Here is a 26,891-nt window from a genome sequence, read left to right as displayed (position 1 = left end):
TTCAGACAATAAGTTATCATTTGAATAATGAAAAGTGCTGTTTTAATGGGGAAAAATAGGGTTTTCAAAACCAAATAGCCGGGCAGCGATCTTCCAAAATTAGCGATAGTTTCAAAACAGTCTCCCAGATATGGGGCAATCTCTTCATTATCATAATGGGATTTGGAGGCATGTTTACAGATTTTACAAGTTCGGGACCTGTAGGACCTAAAACTCGCATAGATCCCCTCTATTTGTCGAGTTAGCGCCCCTGTAAGATCATGCATTTTCGGACACTAGAACGAAATCTTCCTGCGGATATCGCGGTTTCGGTGATGATTTAAGGAGAAATTGACTGTTCTTAGAGTTGTATGGGACAGAAATGAGTTCATACTTCATGAATACATGAATATTTTATGATATGGGCGGGCTTCTAAGCCAAAACAATAACAAACTCAACTGCATCTCTACCGGGTATCGCGTGGTGCATTGCCTAGTGTATTTCGTAGTGTATTTTAGCGGAGACATTATTTCCGCACTTTGGCCACGCCAAACGTCTTTTTTATTCGTGGAAGTTAATCTGCTCTGTAAATTTTATTTTACACAGGAAGAATCCATACTAGGTATTGCAATATTTCATGTCTATTGGTGTTTTTGTGTACAGTAGCGCACCAGACAGTGAGATGTGGAGATGTGTTCAGTATTGGTGCTGTCAGTAGACTGAATCTGATTGGCCATAGCGATCAGTAATATGGGTCGTGATCACGTGATGTGACGTCACACCGGTATCCTCCTTGAGTGGTTAAGAAACTTGCCATAGTTACACACAAACGACCAATTTACACCATTTGACCTCTGTGACCTTGAAAAGCAGGTCAGATCAAAAACTCATATGATATGTGATGTATCCTTGCTAGGAGAACCTACCATAAAAATTTTATTGAAAACGAATCACTAATAAGCGAGATATCACACTTTCTAGGTTTTCACTTTTGGCCCCCTGGTGGCCAAGTCAAGAATTAGACCGGACTGAAATTCAGGGTTAGAGGTCAGCTGACCTAGGGGGTCCTTGTTCATAGCCTTAGGGGTTAACAAACGTTCCACAGTTACGCTCAAATGGCCAATTTACGCCATTTGACCTCTGTGACCTTGACAAGTAAATCAAATCAAAAACCCGTATCATATGTGATGGATCCTTGCTAAGAGTATCTATCATAAAATTTTCACCAAAAACTAATCCGTAATAAGCGAGATATGGCACTATTCAAATTTTTGGTTTTGGCCCCCTGGTGGCCAAGTTAAGAATCTGACCGGACCGAAAATCAGTGTCACAGGTCATCTGACGTAGGGGGTCATGTGTACCAAGTTTAAAGTTCATAGCTTTAGTGGTTAACAAGGAGGATACCGCTGTGACGTCACAGCTTTTCCAAGATGGCACTGCATATTGTAAACAAACTCGATCCACGGCCAAGGGAAAATCAAGTCATCAAATAAAGTTAGATTTTTCGCATCAAATCAGAGTTATTAGTACTTTTCTGCTATGAATTAAGTCTTCAGACAATAAGTTATCATTTGAATAATGAAAAGTGCTGTTTTAATGGGGAAAAATAGGGTTTTCAAAACCAAATAGCCGGGCAGCGATCTTCCAAAATTAGCGATAGTTTCAAAACAGTCTCCCAGATATGGGGCAATCTCTTCATTATCATAATGGGATTTGGAGGCATGTTTACAGATTTTACAAGTTCGAGACCTGTAGGACCTAAAACTCGCATAGATCCCCATAGATCCCCTCTATTTGTCGAGTTAGCGCCCCTGTAAGATCATGCATTTTCGGACACTAGAACGAAATCTTCCTGCGGATATCGCGGTTTCGGTGATGATTTAAGGAGAAATTGACTGTTCTTAGAGTTGTATGGGACAGAAATGAGTTCATACTTCATGAATACATGAATATTTTATGATATGGGCGGGCTTCTAAGCCAAAACAATAACAAACTCAACTGCATCTCTACCGGGTATCGCGTAGTGCATTGCCTAGTGTATTTCGTAGTGTATTTTAGCGGAGACATTATTTCCGCACTTTGGCCACGCCAAACGTCTATTTTATTCGTGAAAGTTAATCTGCTCTGTAAATTTTATTTTACACAGGAAGAATCCATACTAGGTATTGCAATATTTCATGTCTATTGGTGTTTTTGTGTACAGGAGCGCACCAGACAGTGAGACGTGGAGATGTGTTCAGTGTTGGTGCTGTCAGTAGACTGAATCTGATTGGCCATAGCGATCAGTAATATGGGTCGTGATCACGTGATGTGATGTCACCACGGTATCTTCCTTGAGTGGTTACCCCTGCGAAATGAATTTTACCTTAGGTGGATTTTGTTGGAAATAGCTGGAATTTCCAGCTCTTGGCTGGAATAAGCTGACACTTTGAATTTAGAGAGTTTCATCGAAAAGTTATAGCTGGCAAAAGCTGACAAAAACTGGAACTTTATCCATGGGGTGGAAATTCTTGGCATTTTCTGGAACTTTACTTTTCGTAAAAGTTCCAGCGCTGGAAATCTCTGTCACTTTACTATGAGATTGTCAGAGCTGGAATTAGCTGGAAATTTCAAATTCGATGTTTCTGACAATTGTTGGAAAAAGCTGGCATTTGCTGGCATTATGCAAATTGCTATTATGTTATGCAATTCTATCATGTGGTCTTATCACCTGACCTATCCCATGATGCATTACACCTCAGACAGGAACTGGTAGGTTTGAATTTTCAAGTCAAACAAAGAAATCATGCGGGAGCTCTTCTTATTTCTTGATTTTTACCCCGAATTCGATATCAAGATATCCAAAGTTTACACAAATTGAATTGGAACACATAAGGATTCAAATGAATGCAAAAAGGGTAATCTGAACAGGCCTTGAGGTTGTTTTTTTAGCATATGATGAAGCCTGAATCAGTGTATGTGCTGTAAGCCTGTATTATTGTATGCATGATCGTAGACCCGGACGGTATCATAACTGTAAGATTTTGCATGGGAGATGTCCACAGCTCATGACTCATGTAAGTGATGGAGTCAATCAACAGTCGGCTTGCTCCATCATTCTTTTCAAGGTCGTGCAGTGATGTTATTTGGACATCCATTTTGGACGTCAGTCCCCGTCTGTAACATCAAAGTGACAGAGTGTGCTATGTGTGGTTAACATCATGTTGATGTCACGGTATCCAGTTAAAACGGCACCTCTTTTTTATTTGGCTCACCTTGTGAGCCTATGCGATGATGTGGCGTCCATCGTCGGTGGCGGCCGTATTGTTAGCGCGGCACGTTTCGTAAAGTCTGGACTTAAAATTGGTATAGGCCTACATATGTTCCATGGGCCCTGGGGCAATTCACACCAATCTGGTCAATCCATGATCCTCAAACTTACGAGCCTAATATTACAATGTGAATACTTTGCACTATCTATATTATTAAACGAGAGGCAAAATTTTCCTGTCAGTGATTGTCAATGACGTCATCGTATCAACTGATCACAATTAGCTATGATGTAAATGACGTGCTGTCTCCAGGATGGGCATTGAGCCCTGACGACGCCAGTCGGCATTGACGAGCACTCCAACCCAGGTCATGTGGCAACTTAAACCATCTGCAATGGGGAAGTGTCCGCCTGGCAGAGGTGTCTGCAAGGAGCCTCAGTGAAGCAATAATGTTACGTTTTATATGATAGGGCCTCTTATGCTCGTGTAAGTCCATGGTCAACACACACCAAGAATGATATTTACATTATAACAGTGTGACAAGATTGTGTCAGAAAACTAAGGGATTAGGTCAGTGGCATATGCTCAAAACTTGATAATGCCACAGCAATCATGTTTGCAAGTGACATAAATCACTTGTTTGCATAGATAATTTCAGGTGCCCGCAACAAGAACTGGTCATCCTAGCAACCTCTGTTGGAAGCAAAATCAACCTGCAACCTTTAATCATATTTCTGTGTGACAGAAATTGCTTGTTTGCAGTTATAATTGCAGATGCCATCAAAATTGAATTAGAATTGGAAATCGCACGGCCTGGGATCAAGCAAAATCAACATGCAATCATGTTTGCATGTGAAAAATTGCCTGTCTGTGGTGATAATCGCAGGTGCGTGTGACAAGATTGCAATCAGCAAAGTCAAAACTAAGCGATTATTGGTTTTACTCCACGACAAGAGATCTTCTTGTTGCATATCACAACGATTCTAATCATAGTCACTGTTGAGTGACAAAAAACGCCTGTTTATTAGTGTGCAGTGCTCTGATCGATTCAAACGTAGAGCAGGTCACATACTCAATATTAAATTTCCAGCTAATGTCAACTAATGCCAGCTATTTCCAATAAATGACAGCCCTGACATTCCTCGTTGCATGCTGAATTTGTAATTTCCAGCTAATGTCAACTAATGCCAGCTATTTCCAATAAATGACAGCCCTGACATTGGTAATCAGCTGGAAGGCCTGGGTCAAGATTTTTCCACCTAATTCCAGCTCTGGAAATTTAAAGGTTCCAGCTAATGCCAGGTTATGCCAGCTTTTTCCAGAGCTGGCATTTTCTGGCACTGCCATTTACCAAAATACCGCCAAACTCCAGCCCTGACATTTTCTGGAATTTCCAGCTAATTCCAGCCTCCTGGCAAGGAAAAATAGTTTGGAATTAGGTGGAAATTGCCGGCTTTTGCCGACAATTTCCAGTCGAATTTCGCAGGGGTAAGAAACGTGCCATAGTTACACACAAACGGCCAATTCACACCATTTGACCTCTGTGACCTTGAAAAGTACGCCACATCGACCTGATTTTTTGTCAACATGTAGAGCTACGTAACAGGTGTCTACATACCAAATTTAAAGACTATAGGACGAATAAAGACAAAACGTGCCACTATCGGTGAAATTTTAGAGTTTGACCTCGGTGACCTTGAAAAGTAGGTCAAATCAAAAACCCGTATGATATGTGATGTATCCTTGCTAGGGGTACCCACCATAAAATTTGTAGCAAAAACAAATCAGTAATAAACGATTTATCACACGTTTTAAGTTTTTGCTTTTAGCCCCCTGGTGGCCAGGTGAAGAATCAGACTGGACCGAAATTCGCTGCCAGAGGTCATGTGACCTGGGTCATAATGTGTGCAAAGTTTCAAGTCCATAGCACAAGCGGTTAAGAAAAGTGCCACACAGGATACGGACGACGACGGACACAGGGCTATCGTAAAGACTCCCCTGACGATGAGCCAAAAACGAGTCACTCATAAGAGAGATATCACACTCTAGGTTTCCGCTTCTCAACCCCTAGTGGTCAAATCAAGAATCAGATTGGACCGGAATTTATTGTCAGAGGTCACCTGGCCTGGGGGGGGGGGGGGTCCTGTGTACAAAGTTTCAAGTTCATTGCTTCAGCGGTTCAGAAACGTGTCACCCTTTTTGAAACAGGATACAGACGATGACGGGACGACGGATGAAGGACACTGCGCTGTTGTATTGACTCCCCTACGGTGACCCACTAATGTACAATTGCTGATTTTCATATACTAAATATAAATTTCAACATTGCCGTTGACTGATATACAAATAGTATGAATACCGATTTAAACAAATTTGTATTCACAATAACTGCACTACAACATTGTGTATTAGTGGTTTTATATTTAACTGGACCACAAATGATTATAAATTGCGTACCCCTTTCACTCTTTCCGTGCCCAGGATTTCGGCATTTTAGGGTATTTTCACCACCCAAAATCTAACAAAAACAATTGCAATACAGTCATCAAAATTCTTCAAAACCTTCGTCTTCACCCCTAGTTTCAATAAAACGGCAGAAATAAGTAGGGGCTTATTGGGATTAATTTCGAAATCCTTTAAGGGAGTGGTATTTTTGGCTGATTCTCAACATTTTTCCCCGAAAACAAGGGGTGGCAGACCCCATCCCACCCTCACAATCGAAAATATTATCCAATTTGGACCCCCCAGGCCAAAGAAACCATATAAAACACATTTGAGTAGCTGGGGACATCTGGTGTTGTCTGGAGGAACTAAAATACCTTAAAAATTTAGGGCGTAAAAGTACGATCATTGGCACTGAAAGAGTTAAGAATTAATGATGGTTAGGAAACATGCTTTTGCACAAAGCCAAATGGAAGTCTGATGCCATTCAACCACAGGCCGAAATAAGAGCTCAACAGCCTCCCAATCGACTGAAAACACAGGTAAAAGAATGGAAGGTACTGCAGTGTACATTTGGCGATCTTGATCACCTCATTTGCAACAAGATTACAAAGTCATCGCAAAAAAATTATCAAAACTCCAACTGTTTTGCATAGTGAGAAAACTATATTTTATCATGGCACACAGCAATAATCTTTAATGTATACCTTATCACTGAAAATTGGAAAAGTTTCAGAAAATTTTTAAATTATGCTGATCATCTGACTGTCGCTGTATGCTGTGGCGTGTATTGAGCAATTTATCAATTTATCAATGTACACGCTACAGCATACACTGACAGTCAGATGAACGGCATATTTTAAAATTTCTGAAACACATAGGAATTGATTTAAAAAGATAGGCTGTTGTGGTCAACGCCACCTGGTGAACATAAAGAAAGACTGATCGTGACCTTTTTTTAGTTCTGATCGTTCAAGCAGAGTTCACCTTCACACCAAGTTTCAAGACTGCCTATAACTATTATGAAACGTCAGGCATAGTTCGACAGATGGACCTTCTGACTGACTGATACAGACGCCAGTTTCAATAGCTATTAGACTAGCTCAACTGAACATTGAAATTACAGATAAAGTCATACGATTCTCAGTGGTAAATACATTGATCCTTGAGCAAGCTGCAGCTTCACTTCCCTCCAAATGAAATGTTTAGATTTATCTTATCCAAAAATTGCTCAATGCTCATGAAGTCATGTCCATCGCTCTAAATGAGGGAAACTGCACCAGATGACACCAAGGTCGACACTGGCTTGTATCTCATAATGTGCTGGTCATCTTTTGTCATATCAATGATCTCCTCCCTGCAAAATATAGAAACAAACATCTGAATGAGCATAATCCTGAGAAACAAGTGTCAACAAGGACATTATAAGCTACAGTAAGAGGGCAAAGGGCGTGGTGTTTAGCTGAAGTACATGGATCCAGGGCAATGTTGATGACAAGGCATTCACAAGTCTTCCCGCTTTTGATATGCAGGAACGTTGACACTTCGAACTCCAAAACACAAAGTAAGTTAGGGATAGCTCGACTTAATTCTATGATTAAACATGCTGAAGGTGAGATGATAACTAAAAGTTGACTTAGTGGACTATGCACATCATTCATGAGACACAGCTGCAAGTAGTTCCTGAGAAAAAGGGACCTTTTTGGCAGATGAGCAAAAGTGCCAAAGTACACAATGACACCATCAGACCATCACAACTCAATGAAGAAAATTCCAGCATCAATAGTTATGGAGACATGCTCTAGAAACCAATGATGGTCAATTTAAGCCATTTAAGCCATTTGAAGCCTGTGACCTTGAAAAGTAGGTCAAATCAAAAACCTTGGTATTACGTGATGTAGTCTCATGAGCAGTGTCCACAGTAAAAATTACATGATTTTACTTAGGTCTCGTTAGGGAGTTTTTCCCAAATGTACGTGATGATGACGTGCACCATTAACAGGACGTAACATCTATTTTAAAATGCGTTTCCAAAGTGAATGCATGAGGACAACCCATTTGTGTCATATATCACTGGAAACGCCCGATTCCCCTGATTCTGCAGGATGTTATATCGGGCATTTTATTTCTTTAAATAAATCATAAGCGTCGCATTTGCTCCTAGCTCTGTTCACCATCCCAAATGGCAATATTGCCAATTGGGCCGGACAATCACGAAAAACCCCAAATATTATACATTTCTTCCTGAATAATTCTTTCAGAGACCATTCTCCCATGAAAGACAGTTGCTTACGCTACACAAAAATCAAAAAAAAATCGAGGGTCAACCATTGAACTTTTGTGATATGTTGAATTATTACACAAATCAGCGAAAAACGCACCAACTGGCACTGGACGGCATTTCAACACGGGGCCGACGCACATCCCAAGTTCAGTGTACACATACGTCGGCAACAACAGTATATATGCGTAGTTTCTTGTTAGCCGCCTATTGAGTAGCACCCTAGGTTTCAGAAACTCCATAAAAACATGTCTTTGCCAAAACAACTGCTGAATCAACACTGACATACTGTGAGGACCGAGAAATCAATGATTTTAGGAACTACTGTTAGGGGGGGGGGGGCGCATGAATAAAAAAAAACTCCCTAATGAGACCTTAAACAGAATTCATGAGATATAGCCAAAATATCGCACAGTAGTATAACCGCATTGCAAGCAGGCGTGCATGAGAAAAGAAATGTCGGCTAGATATTGATGAAATCAAGTTCAGTATCTCATACCTCAAGTGAGATTCTGTGAATATGATTGGCTGATACACATCTCGTGACAGTGTGGTGTTGCCGGCTCAAGCCGGTCGACATTTTGCCATATTTGCCATGAATTTATTTTTATTCCAAATGTCCAGTTTTGCTGTCGGCGGATCCGTGAGCCAAGCCACAAAATGAAACGGCCAGGGGCCATTGCGCTAACCGTCTAGACGCAAGGGCCCAACGCGCCGCGTAGCGGCAAAAAAAGCGAAGCTGGCGAAACATTTATAACGGGTCACCGTCACTTATTATTGGACTTATAGCGCATTTACGGGGTTGCAACTATTTTGCTTTATAGTGTCACCATAAAAGAAAAGCATGCAACCTAACGCCGATCTATTTGTATAAAGTGATAATTGGAAGGTATATAGTAGGAAATATCAATAAAATAATCATTCCATGTCGTCTTTTGAGGGCATTTTTGATTGTAAAAAATATATGTGTACGTCACCGGAGTCTCTGCAATGATAATTTTATCACAGCAGTCTCGCGCAAGTAGAAGTTCTTTACCTATTAGTTCTTCACTTATTAGTCTCAACGTCTGGCGCAAAGCCAGACGTTTTCCATTACGATTTCACTACGATGTTTGACAAGAAGGAGCAGTGCGCGAGATATGCTAATGAGCAGACTTCCCTCGCTTGAGTTTCTGAAGAATGTTCCATATCGCGCTAAACTCATCACTCCTGATTTATGACAGGCGTGCAACGGTAGGTATCTGCTCCCCAACTTCCACCCTAATACGGTACAATAAGTTACCATTTGATGGGAATGGGACAATGCCCTCACTGTGTATGGAGTCATAGGGATAAGAAGACATTATTCATTAGTGTTGGTACAAGTGATTTTGCCCAAAAAGCATGCGCATTCAAAAAACAAAATATGCAAGGTATCACGTACATGACCATGACGACGTGCAGAAAGTGCACTGGCCAGTGCATACCCTATGGCTATGTACTAGTAAACATGGTAAACATGAACAACATCATTATTCATCGGCAGTTCATTTTACTCCGAGCTTTTCCTGAAACATATAGCCATGATGATTAGGCCTACCATGTACCATGACCAATAACAGCACTAGATCATGTAGATGTCAACAAGTTCACATGAACCGTATAATCCCGCATGGCGCATGTGGGGCATGCGTCTAAACCAAAGCCCCAAAATCACTTGTTTTGGTCTATTTCACTTGTGTTTCCCCCCTCTCCCAGTCCATAATACATTTACAGTTTACAATCCCCGATCATGGCCCAACAAAAGGTCATCGGTTGACTAAAGGAACACAACTGTTCAATGGATTTATAGTTGAATGCGATCAAACTACGTCTTTTCAATCGTGGATTGTAAATTTAACCCCATGGGCCTAGGGAAGGCCCTATAACAATACTTTCGACACAGTTATTATCTCCGCTGCCTCCACCATCCACCATGTTACACACAGTGCTCACTGCTGATTCTAAAATGCGCCACCTAGTCAAAACAGGACATATGTTCTTCTAGGAATAGATCTCTTTCCAATATTTCGTCATTCCACTATCGTCATCACCTCATCATACTTTCATTGACATTACAGGCACACATCCACAGAGCACTCTTCAAATCATCTACACAGTGGTTATCCAACTAGGATTATAAAGGTAATTTCTTAGCCCCGCACAGTGGGTTTCAGTCTTGATAAAGGGGCACTATTGCTAGCAGCTAGGTAGGCAAGATAAAGTTAGCCGAAGTAGCCGATAGGGGTCTCTCACCCCTCAAAGTCTGTCACAACAATCTATAAGTTTGTACAAGGAATACATGCAGCGCTGACTCTAACAAGACCCAATGGGAATGTCGCACAGTCATCTGTCAAAAACAAGACCTATGTTGTAGTATGATCTCTTGCCAATATTTAATAATTGCACTATCGTCATCACCTCATCATACTTCATTGACATTACAGGCACAAATTGACATAGACCTGACCACTGTTGCAATCAACGACACAGTCGCTATCCAAGTAGCATTATAGAGGTAATTATCATTATCATACCTCATTAGCATGTGAACCAATCGCGTCGCGTCCTTTGCGATCACGGCAAAGCCTCATGGAATAATGTCTTTCACCGTTGAACAATTTTTCATATTCCATGCCTACAACTTCAATTTCTTCATTATTCCATGGCTAGAAGTTCAATACTAATATAATATCCAAGATAAAGTTACAAGAAGTAGTCAATAGGGGTCTCTCACCTCTCACTGTATGTCCTTACTATTCACGCTTGTACGAGGAATACATTCAATGCTGAATCTAACAACACCCAGTGCCCTTACTCTGTATATTAGTCACTGGAAGATGGCCCATTTCACTCCTTGCTTCTACTTCACCTATAGTCTCATTGCAAACGCCTCACTTCTATGATGTCACATTCACTTTCAGCTGTCATGCAACGCAACAACTGTGCTATCTGCCATCGCACATCAACGAAGAAGTGCAGCCGCCCACATTCCACCTCACGTCTGTCCGACCAGCTGCAATCCTCGAGGACGCCCCACTGTACCACGATTTCACTACGATGTTTGACAAGAAGGAGCAGTGCGCGAGATAGGCTAATGAGCAGACTTCCCTCGCTTGAGTTTCAGAAGAATGTTCCATATCGCGCTAAGCTGACCACTGCTGACCATGACAGGCGTGCATTGGACTGGTACAGGTTGGAACTGAACATTGAATATGCTGGTGGTGACGCTTTCTGATGAGAAGTTGGTCGTGACTGATGCAGTATCCTTGGACTTGTCCACACCATCGTTCAATCATTGCTCTCTGAGCTGCCTTGATTCTGTACTTACCCAAATACTAAGACCAAATGCCTGTTGACTGTGCTTTAAGAGAGACTGGCGCCATGCCTAGAGATATGACTGACCCCTATTGGCAAATTTGTATGACTTTATCTTGCCTACCTAGCTGCTGCCTATAGTCTCCCTTTAACTGCGGAACACTTCAAAGTCGATAAAATGCCATGTTCCACCTTTTAATGTGTTCAGACCGCCATTTTCAAAATAATCAAGTCAGGACACTGCCTTCTAGTCTCATAATAAATTTTGCTTTCCTCAATAATAACATTTCTTCTTCTTCAATGCTTTAATCATTCCAAACTTCTCCTCCTCTGACTTTTACAGGGGTACAGTCATGGCAATCAAAACCCAAATACTGAGACCAAATGCCTGTTGACTGTGCTTTAAGAGAGACTGGCGCCATGCCTAGTCTCTCTGGTTATCAGATGTACCCAGGGTGGGAGATGTTCAAATCCCTGAGATGAGAAAATGAATGCAAATATTCCATGTTCAAAGGTGAGACCTCAGATACTGTGCAATCCATCTCATGAGCCTCAACTAAGTGCTCCTCCCCTCCATCCAAATGGGAAATCCAGAACTTTAGTCTACGACTATCCTGCTGGCCCTGCTGTGACCCACCAACAACTTGAACTTCAATGGGCTCGTTCTTGCCCTGGAGGCCCAAACCTCTTGCAAAATCCCTCCGGATAATGTTGGTCGTTGACCCTGAATCAACCAAGACATTCCCCTGCCTGATCCTACCATTCTCAGCCCTAAACAACACCCTAACTACAGGCAGAATACCATTTTTGTCAATAGCCGCTGTGGCAGAACCTGAAAAAGGAGCAGACTGGACAATCGGAGGTGGAGAGTCAACATGTAGCATCACATGATGCCACCTAGTGCATCCAGCTTTCCCACATTTCCTCTTCGACCTGCAGTCTTTAGATCGATGACCCCTGACTAGACATGAAAAACACAGATTATGTGTCTTGACAAGATTGTGACGTTCTGAGACTGAATTACTGACAAATGTGGGGCACTCAGGCACCTTGTGTGGCTCAGAGCAGATGTAACACTTATACTTGACAGCCTGCGCAGCAAAGGAGCGACTACCGGTACCTTGCTTTTCATACTTACTACCAGCAACACCCTTGTCAGTGGAGCGGAGATCCCCAAAGTCTGGGTCGCACTTTGCCCTGACTTTCTTGCGTAGGAAATCGGACAGATCGGTTATTGATGGCGCGCGTATAGCGTCACGCTCGCGAATATGGGCGGCTGTGTCCTGCCACTTGTCAATGAGGTAATCAGGGAGACGCTGGACGATGCGGCGTAGAGTTGCAACGGCGTTCACATCAGCGAAGTACTGGAGGCGCTGCAGACCTGCGATGACATTAATAACATCAATGGAGAAATCACGAAGTGCATCTCTAGAATTATTAATCTTTTTACCCCTTGCAATTCTATCAATAAAGGCACGAGCAACTACACTGCGGGCCCCAAATTGGTCCTTAAGTTGTTTCAACGCGGTTGCATACATCACACCTGCACATCCTAAACCAGCTATCAAACGTTCAGCATCACCAGAGAGATGCATTCTCAATTGCGCAAGACGGGCATCATCTTTGAGATGTGGTTTCTCATGAATGTGTAGTTTAAAGCTATCGATAAAGTCTACATAATCGATCGCTTTACCGCTGAACGATTTTATCTTTAATGTAGGAATGTCTCTACCCGCCTCTATGCGATAGAGGGCAGACGCTATAGTCAATTCACCACTGACACCACCGGGCAATACCGTCTCTTGAAACTCCACCAGTTCATCGATCCACCGGTCGAAGGGGGGCTCTGGATCCAACGCGACTCCGGCAGAGAGTCGAACACCAGACCGAATCGAAGACGGGCTGGCAAGCGGTACACCAATGGACGGTGTACTTGACAGCGACAATGGACCAGCAGCAGTCATCACTGGGGACAAGCCGGGTGGCAACGTAGCAGGAACAGTCGGCAGCGAGGCGGAAAACAGCCCAGGAGGGGCCGTCGTGGCAGCAGCAGCAGTAGTACCGCTTGGCAGCGACACAGGAACCAGTCCAGCAGGGGGCGACGTGATGACAGCAGTGACTGGCGGCAATGACACAGGAACCAGTCCAGCAGGGGGCGACGTGATGACAGCAGCACCGGATGCAGGCCCACTAGTAGAAGCTGTGGGGGAAGGTGGCCGAGCTTTGGCCAGCTTCGATTGATGGGCAGCGGCTTCATCAATAAAGTTGTAATACACCTCAATCAGTTCCGCCTCCCAATGAACAAATGCATCAGCATCCGTCGAATCTTCCTCTACCAGCGAAATCATATCAGTATTGATGTCACATGCCTGTCTAAAGTCCGCTGCAAGGGCATCCAGTTCTCGCTCAAGTCTCAGCAGCGAAATCGTGTCCTTATCGATGTTCTCTTTAAGGCGGTTGATAGCCCTCGTGCAACGGGCACGCAGTCCTTTGCGTTTGCTCTTTAAGTCTTCCATCGGCGCCATGTCGATCTTCACCAGTGCAGAAGCAGGATTCAGAAAAGAATGGTGGAGACAGGGATGGAAAACTCAACAATTCGGGAGTCGATTTCTAATCTTCTTTTAACACCATAACATGGGGTTTTCTGAATCTTGAAACCTCCCGATTCAAATCATAAAGAGTTACAAAAAACCCACAAAAAAGAGGGACGAAGTCCGCGAAGACCTTCCCTGACAAATCGAAAAGGCTGAAGCGCATGTTACGTCATCGCAACTCACGACGCGGGGTTGTCTCAGCGCGCGCGCAAGTTAAAGTTAGCGAAAGAACATGTCAAAGGTGACGATAGGCAAATAACTGGGAAAATAGGCGCAATATTCAAAACAAATCCCTTGAACTATAAATAGATTTGCAAGCCAGGAAGGGAATTCCCTTGCCAAAGGCAACTTTCTGGTGATTTCATTGCAACGGAATACAGAAAACAACCTTGCCATTCATAATATCGATGTTCCAGAGGCAAAGTATATGCTGTAGAGTTCGAGACAACAGAAAGTAGGCCGGACAAACTATGACAACTCTCCTTTATATAGGTATCTAGATAATCTGATCTCAAATGGTTACATATGACGGCATTTTCTTTTCAAGTTTTGTGAACTGATATGGTCGTAATGTATGGCTACAGGATTATTATTAACTCTGGTGTCCCCTCAACATCAAGAGTGGGAGGCCCAGCTACCAGTAACAAGTGCAACTAGAAATGTGAAAGCAAATTTGATGTCCAGCACAGCTAACACAGGTAGTCTGAAAGACATCAATTGTGAATTATGTGAGTTGCACATATGTTGACATGGTATTGAATACAATAGATAGAGTACTCACATACGTTGACATGGTATTGAATACTACAGATAGAAGTAGTGTACATTTCCTTATACTGAGCATGAAAGGAAAAGAGAAGAGGGCATTTTGTGAAATATAGTTTTTTTATACATAATAGTTCAGTGCCAGTTGCATAAAAGTTGTTCTTTGTCAACTGAACAGTGCAATTCTGTGACTAGTAAGGTTGAATATATTGATATTATCACAATATGAATGAGATTCTGCTTGTCATGCAAGCGATTGGAAAATGTAGGTAAAATGATTTGAAATCAAGTGTGTACACATATATGAATGTACATAATTAAATGGAATCAAATCAGTAAATACAAAAATAAAATATGGGATTAAACATGTATGACAACTTTCAATGGCCAGGTGGAGTTGTGCCTTTGTAGAGACCTGTAGAGTGTCTTTTTGAATCTATTGATCATCAGATCATGACAATTCAGTCTGTTTACTGCCAACTGTTAATAGCAGTGATGTTACCCTGGCTGACTTGAACACATAGTGTAATGGGGATAAGGCCCATCAAGCAAGTTTCAACACTCATGGCTTCCCCCTTTTCTGTTTCAGGAAGTAATTTGTTGGTTGTAAGTAACATTAGCATCATGTCATTCTCGACAGTTAACTCCATCACTTCATCATCTTGCTGTACCATGAGTTTGGTGGTGACATCTTGTTTGTCAAAACCTAGTACATGTACATCCACTGTTAGGTCTTCTACTGGCAGAGTTGATATCTGAAAGAAGAACGGTATGGAGTCATGGGAAGTTATATATAGATGTACAAACTTCTATCCAATGAACATGGCAGAAGAGTAACTATCTACTCATAGGACATTTCACAGCAACAGGGCATGTTTGTAGTGTTGAAATTGCTTTCCAATTTAGAATAATTTGGTATGTGTTGGGCAGGAGCAAGTACTGAGGATACCAAAGTTACCGACTTATTCAACACAAGATTTTTAAGCATTTAGAATTTAGAGCCTGAAAAGAAGTTGGAATGTAAGTGACATGAAGGATGTTACCTTACCTCAAAAGTTGTATGTTCTGTAGTTGAGACAATTGGTTCCTGTGCGAAGGAGGTTATGAGGCAATTTTTAACTGTGATGTGCTGCCCAGGTGCAACATCTGTTTCCCCTTTACCACGCCATAAGGACACTTTGATGCTAGCTGTTCGGTCTTTGAGTGTCAAACTTTTGACTTCAGTCGGGGTCCCCTTTACGTGTACAGTTTGTGGGGCATCAGACTGTAAAAAGGCAAAATGATATGCAGTTTTGATACAATACAATTGTTCTTATACATGTAGTGGCGGCGGGCAGAAAATGCATGCTGCATACCGTCTGCAGACTGGGGGTTTTCTCATGAGTCAATAGAATCTAAGGTCTGGAACTAGGGGACCATATCAGCAGTTGCTTTCAGCCAACTTCTGTATTAAAATTAAGATCTGGAATTAGGGGACCATCTCAACAGTTGCCATGTGATTTTCACACTAAAAAATAAGAGGCCATTTCAGGTATATGCCAAACGGTAGAACAAAGATTATCTAGGCCGTTGTGCAAACAGGCTTTGCGATACACCACGAGTTGGGGTGTAGGCCTAAATTCCTTTAACTGTGAACCAAGTGCATCCACTGGCACGCTACATGTATGTGTGACTCGCACGGATTTAGCACGTAGGGCCTACATGATGCTAATCAGCTAGGATGTATCTTGTGACCAGGACTGTAGTAATAAACATTTGCCTGAAAACATTTTTTATTTGGCCTAACAACACCTGTTTAGAATGTCAAAGAGGCCGGTATTTTCACTTAACATCAAGAGACAGAGGAGAACTGTCAAGGTGGGTGTTTGATATACAATGGTTTTCTGTTCCCTGGGTTTCTTCATTCTGTTATCTTTAATTATATTTACCCATGTCATTCAGCACTTTTTATCATGAAATGCTGCCATTGAAACGAACCCAACCTTGCCGGCCAATCAACCAGGCGCACGAGGCACAACAGGCCGATACAATATACATGTTCTGTATTAAGTACGTCATCTGTCATGCACACCCAAAAAAAATCTTCCTGCAAGATGATTGACAGGTAATTCAAATATAAGAAAACAAACTTTGAAAAAAAGTTGGCGCAAAGCAACTACTGATATGGTCCCCTAATTCCAAACCTTAGATTCTATTGACTCATGAGAAAACCCCCAGTCTGCAGCCGGTATGCAGCATGCATTTTCTGCCCGCCGCATGTTGTGGCCATTGTTAATAAAAGGTGACAGTGACTCTGGCATGTCAACAACAGCAAAACCAGGCGCATGTCGCACAGAATATGAGCCTAAGTGACACCAGGAGATAAAGGAAGAAATTGATGTGCTTATATTTCACAAAAGGCAGACAAAAGAGAAATGGACAAACAGTCCGTCTCAACCTGCCAAGCTCAGAGCGAAATGCGCCTGGTTTTGCTGTAACGGGTCACTTATTGAGATTTCTGATAACCATATTGAATTATGATCACTTGTATATTTTGTATTTCCATATGTAAGAACTTGTCCCCACTTTTTGAAATTTACATTGGGCAGGGTTCAGGGGAAGGGACTCCTCAGTTCAAGTTATCATTGTATGAAGGTTTTAATGTGTTTCAAGATACACATTTACTTATTGACAACATAACTTACCTGCTGAATTGTACCCGACAATGACAACAAGTTTCCTCTGAGGTGATTCACGTGTTTATTGGATCATTATGGTAGGTGTAGGTTGAGGACATGTGAGGTGAATGTCATCTTGTGCAATGCTCTGAGGGATGGCGGCAACATGGGCTCTCTTGTATACTTTAAAGGTCTTGGTTTCAAATAAATGAGTAGGTCGTGATGCATAATTCCTGATGAGATTGACGAGGTTTCTATTATCATCTGCAAAAACTGAGTAGATATACAACTTCGCAGATGTGGACGTTATCCTAATGCAGTTTTGTTGGTGTGATTAGTTCCAACCTTGATGACTTCGATGGACAGCGGCGTTTTATTGTCACAGTTGTCAGCTTGCTAATGGGCTCAAGTTAAATTCAATTCAAATGCAATAATGCAGTTAGTTGCTGGCGCCGTCTGTTCAGACAGATCCCTTCAATACTCTAGTACATCATTCTATTCCAGGTAGAGCAGTTGATAGGCCTAGGCCTATCAAAGAAGTTGTACATGTACCTGTGGAAGAAGACAATGATCGTCAATCTAGCATGTCTTCTCGTGACGAAGGTGGGCCATTGGTTTGATTTGATTGTTTGGGATGATTGCTGCAAACCTTTATGAATGGGCAACACCCATGCTGGAATGTTCTTCTTTGTTTCTTGTTTCACTTGGCCTCCTCTGTTAGTTGGAAAAATTTGACTTCAATAACCTTATGAATAAATCAGATATGAACACTTTGCTATGACTTTTTCTTCAGCTTTGCCTTTTATTTTAAAACATAAAATGTCCAATAACGTCCTATGGCTTTACCGGAAATTTCAACTTGGTGTTGGAAGAAAATTATTCTTTTGAGAACAAGAACTTATTACTTTATTTAATTATCATGCCCAATGTTAAACTGAGCGAATCGGGACCAGGGAGGCCATTATCAGGAACCAAAAACCATGATTGTAAGCCACAACTTTTTTTACAGAGCTGCCCTCAACTACTTGTACTGCCCAAACTGCTCATGTGGTTGCTGCCAAAGCTGTCCCCAAAGAAGTGATGATGCGTAGGATTGAGGCAGACTTCATGGAAACGGATGGACGCAGGCACAGTTATTATGATTGTTATGACTGGCGATGCAACAATCTTCATTACACAGAATCTGGAAAGTCAGGAACATTTAAACATTAATGGATTGCTGACAAGAAACTCTCATACTGTAAGTAAAGCTGAACTGCATGCACAAAACCAGAGTGTCCCATGCGGCAATTGAAAGAAATTCAAACGATCGAAAGGTCCTTCTGAATACGGCCTAAAACATGATAGACCTCCAATGCTTCGATGTGCTTGATTTCACAAACCAGCAAGCCACAGGATGATGTGGACAGTCTCAGAGAATTATGGAAGAGAAAAAATCAAAATCTTCTCCAGGAATTCGAACCCGGGAACTCAGGTTCAGAATAGTAACTCTCTAACCGTGTGAGCTAGGGGGGCTTTCTTGTGAACTGCTGCCAGCAAATATATCTTATATGAATGGTGATTATGCTTTATTTTTGAGAGATGAATCAGAAATTTTCTCAACTACATGTAATAGAAGAAGATACCAAGACAAAGGTGAACATTGCTAAGAGAAAATCATAATACATAATCACGCACAGCAAAGAAAAAATTACTCTTCCAACAGTTGTCAACTGGAAGCCGCTCAAAGATGTTGAACAAAGATTACACACAAATGTTTGCACATTCTATAAAGGCTTATAAAACGACAGACATTCCAAGCAGCCCAGTGGCCTTGAGGATCAGAGTGTTGGCAAATAAAACCAGAGTTCGAGTCCCGATGACAGCACCTTTTAATTTTTTTCCTTCCAAAATTCTCTGCGAAGGACCGCATCGTCCCACGGCTTGCTGGTTTGTGAACTCAAGCGCATCGAAGCATTGGAGGTCTATCATGTTTCAGCCCGTATTCAGAAGGGCCTTTCGGTCGTTTGAATTTCTTACTATTGCCGCATGGAGTGCTCTGGTTTTGTGCATGCAGTTCAGCTTTAAGACAGGCACTAGGTGGCTAGCATTCATTGAAAAGGTTTGGATGCTTTGTTTGCTATGCAAGAAACATAATGTTGGAAACACCCACAACAAGGCGAAGGTATTTGGTGAAACTGCTTCTGTTAGGTATAAAAGAAGTGCCCTTGCGTACCATGTTGAACATACCAAACAACATTCTGCAGCTATTCAAAATGAGCTGATACATAGGGTCTCAATGTTTGCCAAAGATCACGATGAGAGCGTCTCCACAAAATACGAGGTGATACTTAATGCCTTTCTTTCGACTTATTGGCTGATGCAAGTGTAGCCCTGCCAAGTTAGTAGACGAATGTTGCCAGTGGTGCCCTCTTGAAGAAGGGGAAGTTATTATTCTGAAGTCTACAGCTCTCCTGCTAGAGGAGGGCTGCATGTTAGATGGACTCTCAAGAGGCCGGTTTTCCAATTTCGTGTCAGACATTTAATCAACAAAATCAACCTAAATTACATGTCATCTCTCCTGGGACAATGGTTCGTCCCCTTTCTTAGGCACTGGGCATTGCTGGCATGGCACTAGTTTCAATTTACTTGGGTTACTTTGTGGAAAATCCACATTCTAATCCTCGAGTGTTTCGATGTGGTACAAGAGGCTGTCCGTGAATGGACGTCTAGAAAGAAGCGAAGGAAACAGGCCAGGCACAGGAGACAGGTAGACACATCTGTTGAAAGGGAGGAGTACCGTAGGACAACAGCTGATGTCTTATTGAGGTTAGGACTGCCTCCTAGAAGAAGGGGAACTAGATGAAGAAGTAGAAGAAGCCATGGATGAAACTGATCTAAAGTCAGAGGATGATGATTACTAGATATTGACATGATTGTGGAAGGGGTCAAGAATGTAACTAAGGTAACTCAGGCCTTTCAATTACGTGGTGACCTCTACACCCTGTATTTTTTTAGCCTATTTTGGGGACATGTTTTTTTGCTTTTAAGCTTAATTTGGGGACATTTCATCGCACCAATTTGCCTGAACAGCGACGTCATAAATCAAAGTTAGTGACTGATATCACCACATACACCTGAAAAATCATAATTTTAGGGTAAAACTATAAAATTAGGCCATTTGGATGAGATTTAGTTATGTTAGGGGTCAAAAAACGCTTCAGGGGGTCCTACTATTAAAAAAAAAGGAAAAAAAAAGAAAAGAAAAAAAAGACCTAATTTGGGGACATCCTGTACGGCCTGCACTGTTATACGGTGTAGGAATTATGTAATTGAGAGGCCTGTAACTAAGAGTCATACACGTACAATTTTGAGTCATCAATCATATCACGTCTGTTGATTTCTAATAGAAAGCCATTCAGTCAGCCTCTGCGTGACGTCACCAATTTCGTGGCCGCTGATTGGTCCAGATTGATGATCTTCCAAATATGGAATGGCAAACTGCTGGTTCTTTGTATTGAGCGTACAAAGGGACTACCTCTTGTAACCCATATTTAACTCTGACGTCAACAAAATACTACACGCTGATTGGCTGAATGGCTTGGGGATTCCCTTCCAGAGAGCATTGCAGCGCGGTTTTTCATGGAATATTTCTCACATTGCTTCAGCACAGGATTTTCGACCTAAATTCACCCTCTGGAGACTTTTCTCGTATTTCAAACTCAAATAAGGCAACAGGTAAGCGTAAATAAATAAAACATCGCCTATACTGATGTGAATTGTTGATCAGAGAACATGTTAGTATATGATATAGTACACAATTATTTGTAATTGAAGCAAGATCGGGGTGACAAGTGAGTAGTTGTCAAGTTTGTTGAATAGGCTGGGTGCAGCTAAAATGTGGATTGTGTTACGGCGGAACACCGTGTGAACATGTAAACAATGCATGGCAAATGGATTTTACCTGGTTTCTCCTTAATTACTGCACTATTCACAATGCATATTGTGTGATGAGGAAAACCATTTCATGCTATAGTTACTTAGTAGGCTTCAGGCCCAGATTTTGTGGAAGATAATTTCTGATTTTGATGACATGAGGTGATTGTGTTAATTTTATTCTAATTTTGTGTTGTTGACGTTTCAGTTGCCCAGCCAGAAAATATCCTCATTGTTCTTTTAGTTTCTTATGTCTACTACAAATTTGTTACAGGTACAGCTAGCTGGTCATCGACATGGCAGGGGGCCAGAAAAAGAGAAAGCCTGGAAGAGACGGAGGAAAAAAGTGGTATTTCACGGCCGGTGGATCAAACAAAAGAAAGAAAATGTTCGCAGTCCGAGCAGCGAAAACTGAAACGTGTGCTGAAAGCCAGGAAGAGTGTATGTAGTCAATCGCCGCATTTCTCAATTTCAGCTGTATATTAAGAAGAAAAGTGTTGGAATAAAAAGTCATATTATTATTTTCTTCTTTCAACTTCAAGTTATTTATTGTCTCTGCATATATTCAAGGTAAAGTACACTTTCTCATCATGCACATGGACTATAATACTGGTTGTGGTTCACTTGCTTTGCTCAAATAGCTACTCGCCAACCTGCACTTCATGTCTAGTCTTCTGTGTGGTAAACTTGCCCTTGCTTTTATTTTGCTTCGCTTTGTCTGTGCCATTGCTATGAATTCGTATTATTGTGCATTCAACACCAAACCAGGCAGGCGTACCGCGGGGCGGGGACTGGCCTGGTTTTTCAAACCAGATCTAAATCAAATTGCTTAGACTTTGATTTTTTTTCTGTTGACCAGTGATGGCCAACTTAGATGCGACCCACCTTCCCGATATTATTGCCCTGTTCCAAAAGCTGCGGAGAGATTATAATGGCCTCAACAATGCATACAATGGTCTCATGAAAGCTGTTGAGGAAGCAGCGAATGACCAGGTTGAGTTACAGGAGCAGCTTCTGATCCTGCAGGAACTCCATCAGCAGGATTTAAAGCAGGTTGTGGCCCAGCAGAACAGTATCTGTGATCTGGTATGTAGTGGGAAGGTGGCGTCCGAGACGATTACTACCCTAAAAAACAGCAATGTGGGGCTTAATGAGGCCTTAGCATTAAAAGACTTCGAAGTAAATAAGTTGCGCCTGGAGTTGGTCATCCAGAGAAAGGCATATGGTGCCAAACTAGAAATGTTAGAGAAGGAGAACCAAGCACTACGGCTAGAAGTTGAACGGCTCCTTCAACACTCAAAGGAATCTGTAGAGGATTCAGAGAGCAAAGACTCCAAAATTTTGAGCTCAGAATTGGAATTAAATGAAAGGAAAAAAAGAGATTGAAAAACTCTTGCTTGAAAGATCGAAGTACCTTGAAGTGACCAGACGAGAAGGAGGGTTGGTCTTTGTTAGGAAGCCAGATACGAAGACCAAGGGTTCATCATTAGTAGAAATATCACTCAAGGATACTGAAGCTACTAGGGTATCTTTTCAAACCCTTAAAAAAAGAGCTGAACAGCTTTACCAATTTCTGACCCTCCTCAGTAGCAAGAGTGGTAGTGCTACCAATGATAAAGACTTGATCTTAGTTCTTGGCCAGATGATGAGGAAGCATCCAGAGATAGCAGTGGGTGCTTTCAAAGAGGCAGAGTTGTCGTATTCAACTCAACTAAATGTTGAGCAGTCGCTTGATCTCAAATTATTACTCAACCTCCCCTTCTATAAGTTTCGGCAACTCAGGAATTTCTTTGATCACCATGGTATCAGGATTGTTGCTTCTGAAGCTCAGATGCGCGAGGAGCAGGCCAAGAGATTCCTGAGTTGCCAATCCATATTGGAGGTTGGCACTGCCAGGTTGAGAAAAGATAAAGCCTCTGATCATGATCAGCTCGTTGATGTCCCATTTGTAAGGGTGAGTGATATGAAAAAGCCTATTGAGGCATTTTTTCAAAGTCAGGAGGAGAATCTCATAAGTATGCCTCCTGAGTTTCAAGATCAGATTTTTGTTAAACTGGGTGGGGACAAGGGTGGCACTTCTACAAAACTTTGCTTTCAGATTGCCAACATTGTCAATGGCAACAGTGCTGAAAATACTCAGTATTTGTCTTTCTATGAAGCCACTGACACTGAGGACAATCTGAGAGCAATGTTTTCGATGTACTCCCAGCAATTTGCTGATCTTGAAACCCTGGAGACAACAGATGGCATTCAGAAACCTGTAACAAAGTTTGTGGTTGGTGACTACAAGTTTCTTTCTGCGGTATTTGTTCACATGGGGCAATCTGCGAAGTTCCCATGCTTGTTTTGTCTAGTTCAACAGGAAGACCTCCGCAGGTTTGATGGATCCCCCCACACACCAAAGATGTTAAATGATCAGGGTGTTCTTGTGGACAAGTGCCAGTACACTCCACGTACTTTGGCAATGATCCGGGAGGATTTTCTGAATTTTTCGGCGGAGCCAGGGAACAACCGGTCCAGTGCCAAGCGTCACAACAGCATCTACAATGACGTGTTGTTCCCCACCGAAATTATTCAGGTGTCCCCTCTGCCACTCCATATCTATCTTGGAGTGGTTCAAGACCTGTGGAAAATGATGGAAGAGTCAGCTATTGAACTAGACAGAGCAGGCATGGGGGCACATAACCCTCAACTTCATGAGCAGTGGGAGACATTGACTGAACAGGTCAATCAGCAGAAAGTGGTCGTTTCAGATTTAAGAGCCCGTGTGAAACAGGAAAAATCTGTTGTCTCCGCTTATGAGGAAGCGGGACAAAGACGAAGGAACAGGCCTAATAATGAAGATCCGTGTGAGGCCACAACCTGCATTGTTGACACTCCCCAAGGCAGGAAGCTTGCTGAGGATACCGACCAATCAGGCAACCTGAACTGGGTGTTTTGTGAAACTTGCAGGTTGTGGCTTCACAATCTGTGTGTGGGCATTGTGCAATTGTCCCAAGTGCCTGGGGCTGGTGTGGCATACACTTGTCCAATATGCACAAATCTTGGTGGTGCCAATGCCATGGACATGGCAACCTACCTGCAGTCCATTGTCCTCCAATCAGAGCGGAGCCTGGATGCTGAAGTGAAAACAGCCATGACTTTGGAGAAGGCATTGGGTAAAGTGTACGAGCAGGTCAAGAAAGAGATGGGGCCGATACAAACCAGCTTGGAAGATCGTCTGAAGTCACTCGGCGTTGACAAACAAGCATATCATTCGCAAAGCTTCGTGGGTAATCACATCCAGAAGATGCTAAAAGTCAACGACCGATGTGACAACCCCATGCTCTTGGCCAGTGCTTTTCAAGAACACCAAGAAAAGCTGGCAGGGTTTTATGAGGCACTGGTTTTACTTAGCAGCATCCACAGCCTTGTCTTTGCCTCCCGATTCCTGGGAGATGAGGAAGTTGAGCGTCTCTCTAAAATGTGCTGGGAGTTGGGGGTGTTATATCCACGGTTGTTCCCCAAGCGGAGCATAACCCCCAAGCTCCACACTTATCTTCCACATACCCGAGTTTGCTGTGAAATGGAGGAGTGTTGGTCTTTTTACCGAGTCGGGGATGGAGTCTGTGCACAGAGTCATCAATGCAAAATCAAGGACGTATTGCACCATCCGTTGCAAGACCCAGCAGCTGTCTCTGGTATTTAGAGACCACCACCTCCACTCCACAGCAAACTCAAAATTTGTCTCTCCGAAGAAACCACGGAACTGCATTTCAACTGCAGGCTGTGGTGGAAAGTATGCCATCGATGCAGATCCAGAAAAGAAAAGGGCTCTGTGTAGAGTATGCAAACTACCCAGGCCCGAGTAATTTCTTCCATTTGAAATGCAGTTCCGTGGTTTTTTCCATGACAAACTTTCCCATTACACCACTCAAAACTGGTTACAACCACTGATATGGCGGGTACCCACCCATTGATTTTTATTTGATATTTGGTGCAACTGAGCCAGCCAGCCTAGTTTTTGAAATCTGAAAACTAAAATGAATATATTGTGGAAATGAATTGAGCATTATGAATTAAATGTACACATCTTGGAAATCAGGTGTGCACGATTTTGTCTTTATCTCTGTCTTCTGTCTTCATCTGTTTGTTGCTGGTTGTGCATCAGGACAGCAATATTCTCTGTGAAGGATAATAGTATCATCAAGAATACTTGGAATCTATACAATAAGAGAGGAAGTCCGATTCTGTGATGAACTCCTTCTAGAGATTGAAAACAGCGACAGCAATTTGGTAACTATCTGTGAGTGGATAGAACTGCCAGTGAGGTTTTAGGCATGTGAAATTGAAGAAATTTACATGTAAAATGTGCTTTTGACAAGGAAATCCTTTGTTGAGCTGCACATTCTATTTTTAGACATAGGGAAGCCCACTGGATTCTATTTTTAGACATAGGGAAGCCCACTGGATAATCCTGATACCTGGCTGTAGGAGGTTGGAACTAATAGTCTCGCACACAGGTAAGTACCTTTAGAAGTGCACTGTTGTTGCCTTCATATTAATCCAGTGTGCAAGACTTTTTGTTCCTCTGCAAAGACATGGTTGCTTTGTAAAACTCGAACAATAGGTAGGAAAATGACATGAATTAGCACACTGAAGTGCTATTGTGCTGTGCAGGCGTGTGGCAGGCATTGTGCTGCTTTATGCTGCTTTTGCAAGTTAGGAAGAAGTGCTGGATAGATTGTTTTGTGTGTGCCAAAATGAAAATGAAAATGCTAGGGCCTACCATCAATCATGTGATGTCCATGGCCGTAACATCATGGATGATATGCATGTTTGTTAGGGCTAGGCTTATAAATGTGTACTGTGTAGTCGTTATCAGTATAGCGGTGCCGGTGGTCATTAATAGGGCTGCTTCTGTGGATTGGCAAGTTAAGTTAAGCCAGCCAGCCAGAGGCAGAGCTGGATAGGCCCTACTACATGTAGCCTACATCCTAATTTCTGTGCCTGGGATGGGGTAAATGTGGTGTAATCATGATGGGTACATCTTAACTGTGACCTGTGGAAGTTTAGATGTGCTTTTGTGCTGGATGCATCGATGGATGGTTCTTAGTGCTCCATCTTAGGGAGGCTGTTCCATTCTTTTTTTTTAAATTCCACAAATTCCTCATTTGCCATTGTTTCCCTTTTTCAGGCCTGCCATTCATGCCATTGTACCTAGGCCCCCTACAGCGATCAGAATATAATAGCATAGTGCTGCTCATAGTCACCCAATTGTCACAGCAGTCAAAGTAAGTTACATTTCAATGGTTCTTGCAAAGGGTAAAATCAGGACCTGCCTCAATACTAACTCACGCAACCAGGGCGCGACAGCCTGTGCTCACCAAAGTAGAATAAAACAAACCCGATAAAATCAGGGTCATCAGCTGTGGCTCACCCCCACCATGTGCCTTGGACATTCACCCATCATTCAAGTCCATTCCTTTATCATTTTCCCCCACTTTCTTCCAGATGTCCTCCAATTAGATGCCACCCAACTGCCGAATAGTTGCCCTCATCAAGCATCTCAGCAGTCTACAAAAAACAGTCAACAACAAACTCATGGATATTTGCCATTGTTTCCCTTTTTCAGGCCTGCCATTCATGCCATTGTACCTAGGCCCCCTACAGCGATCAGAATATAATAG

At 42.3% G+C, this 26,891-nt stretch overlaps 2 protein-coding genes across 4 annotated transcripts in view; both read right to left on the bottom strand.

Moving 5' to 3' along the window:
- LOC135489277 (uncharacterized) overlaps positions 1–26,891 on the bottom strand; it is a 253,966-nt gene that overhangs the window by 126,473 nt on the left and 100,602 nt on the right. The window lies entirely within an intron of this gene.
- LOC135489273 (DNA replication complex GINS protein SLD5-like) overlaps positions 5,581–26,891 on the bottom strand; it is a 249,221-nt gene continuing 227,910 nt past the window's right edge. Inside the window, exon 7 of one of the 2 annotated variants that reach the window (XM_064774554.1) lies at positions 5,581–7,031. In XM_064774554.1, coding sequence (XP_064630624.1) covers positions 6,935–7,031 — 97 coding nt within the window. In that variant the 3' untranslated portion in view covers positions 5,581–6,934. Of the gene's footprint in view, positions 7,032–17,501; positions 17,572–26,891 lie in introns of those variants that run through there. The other variant, XM_064774555.1, reaches the window with a different exon arrangement.

This window comes from Lineus longissimus, chromosome 6 (genome assembly GCF_910592395.1).
Source record: "Lineus longissimus chromosome 6, tnLinLong1.2, whole genome shotgun sequence".
NCBI classification, from domain to species: Eukaryota; Metazoa; Nemertea; class Pilidiophora; order Heteronemertea; family Lineidae; genus Lineus; species Lineus longissimus.
The sequence above is the reverse complement of the archived record's forward strand: the minus strand, read 5'-3'. Positions and strand labels throughout refer to the sequence as shown.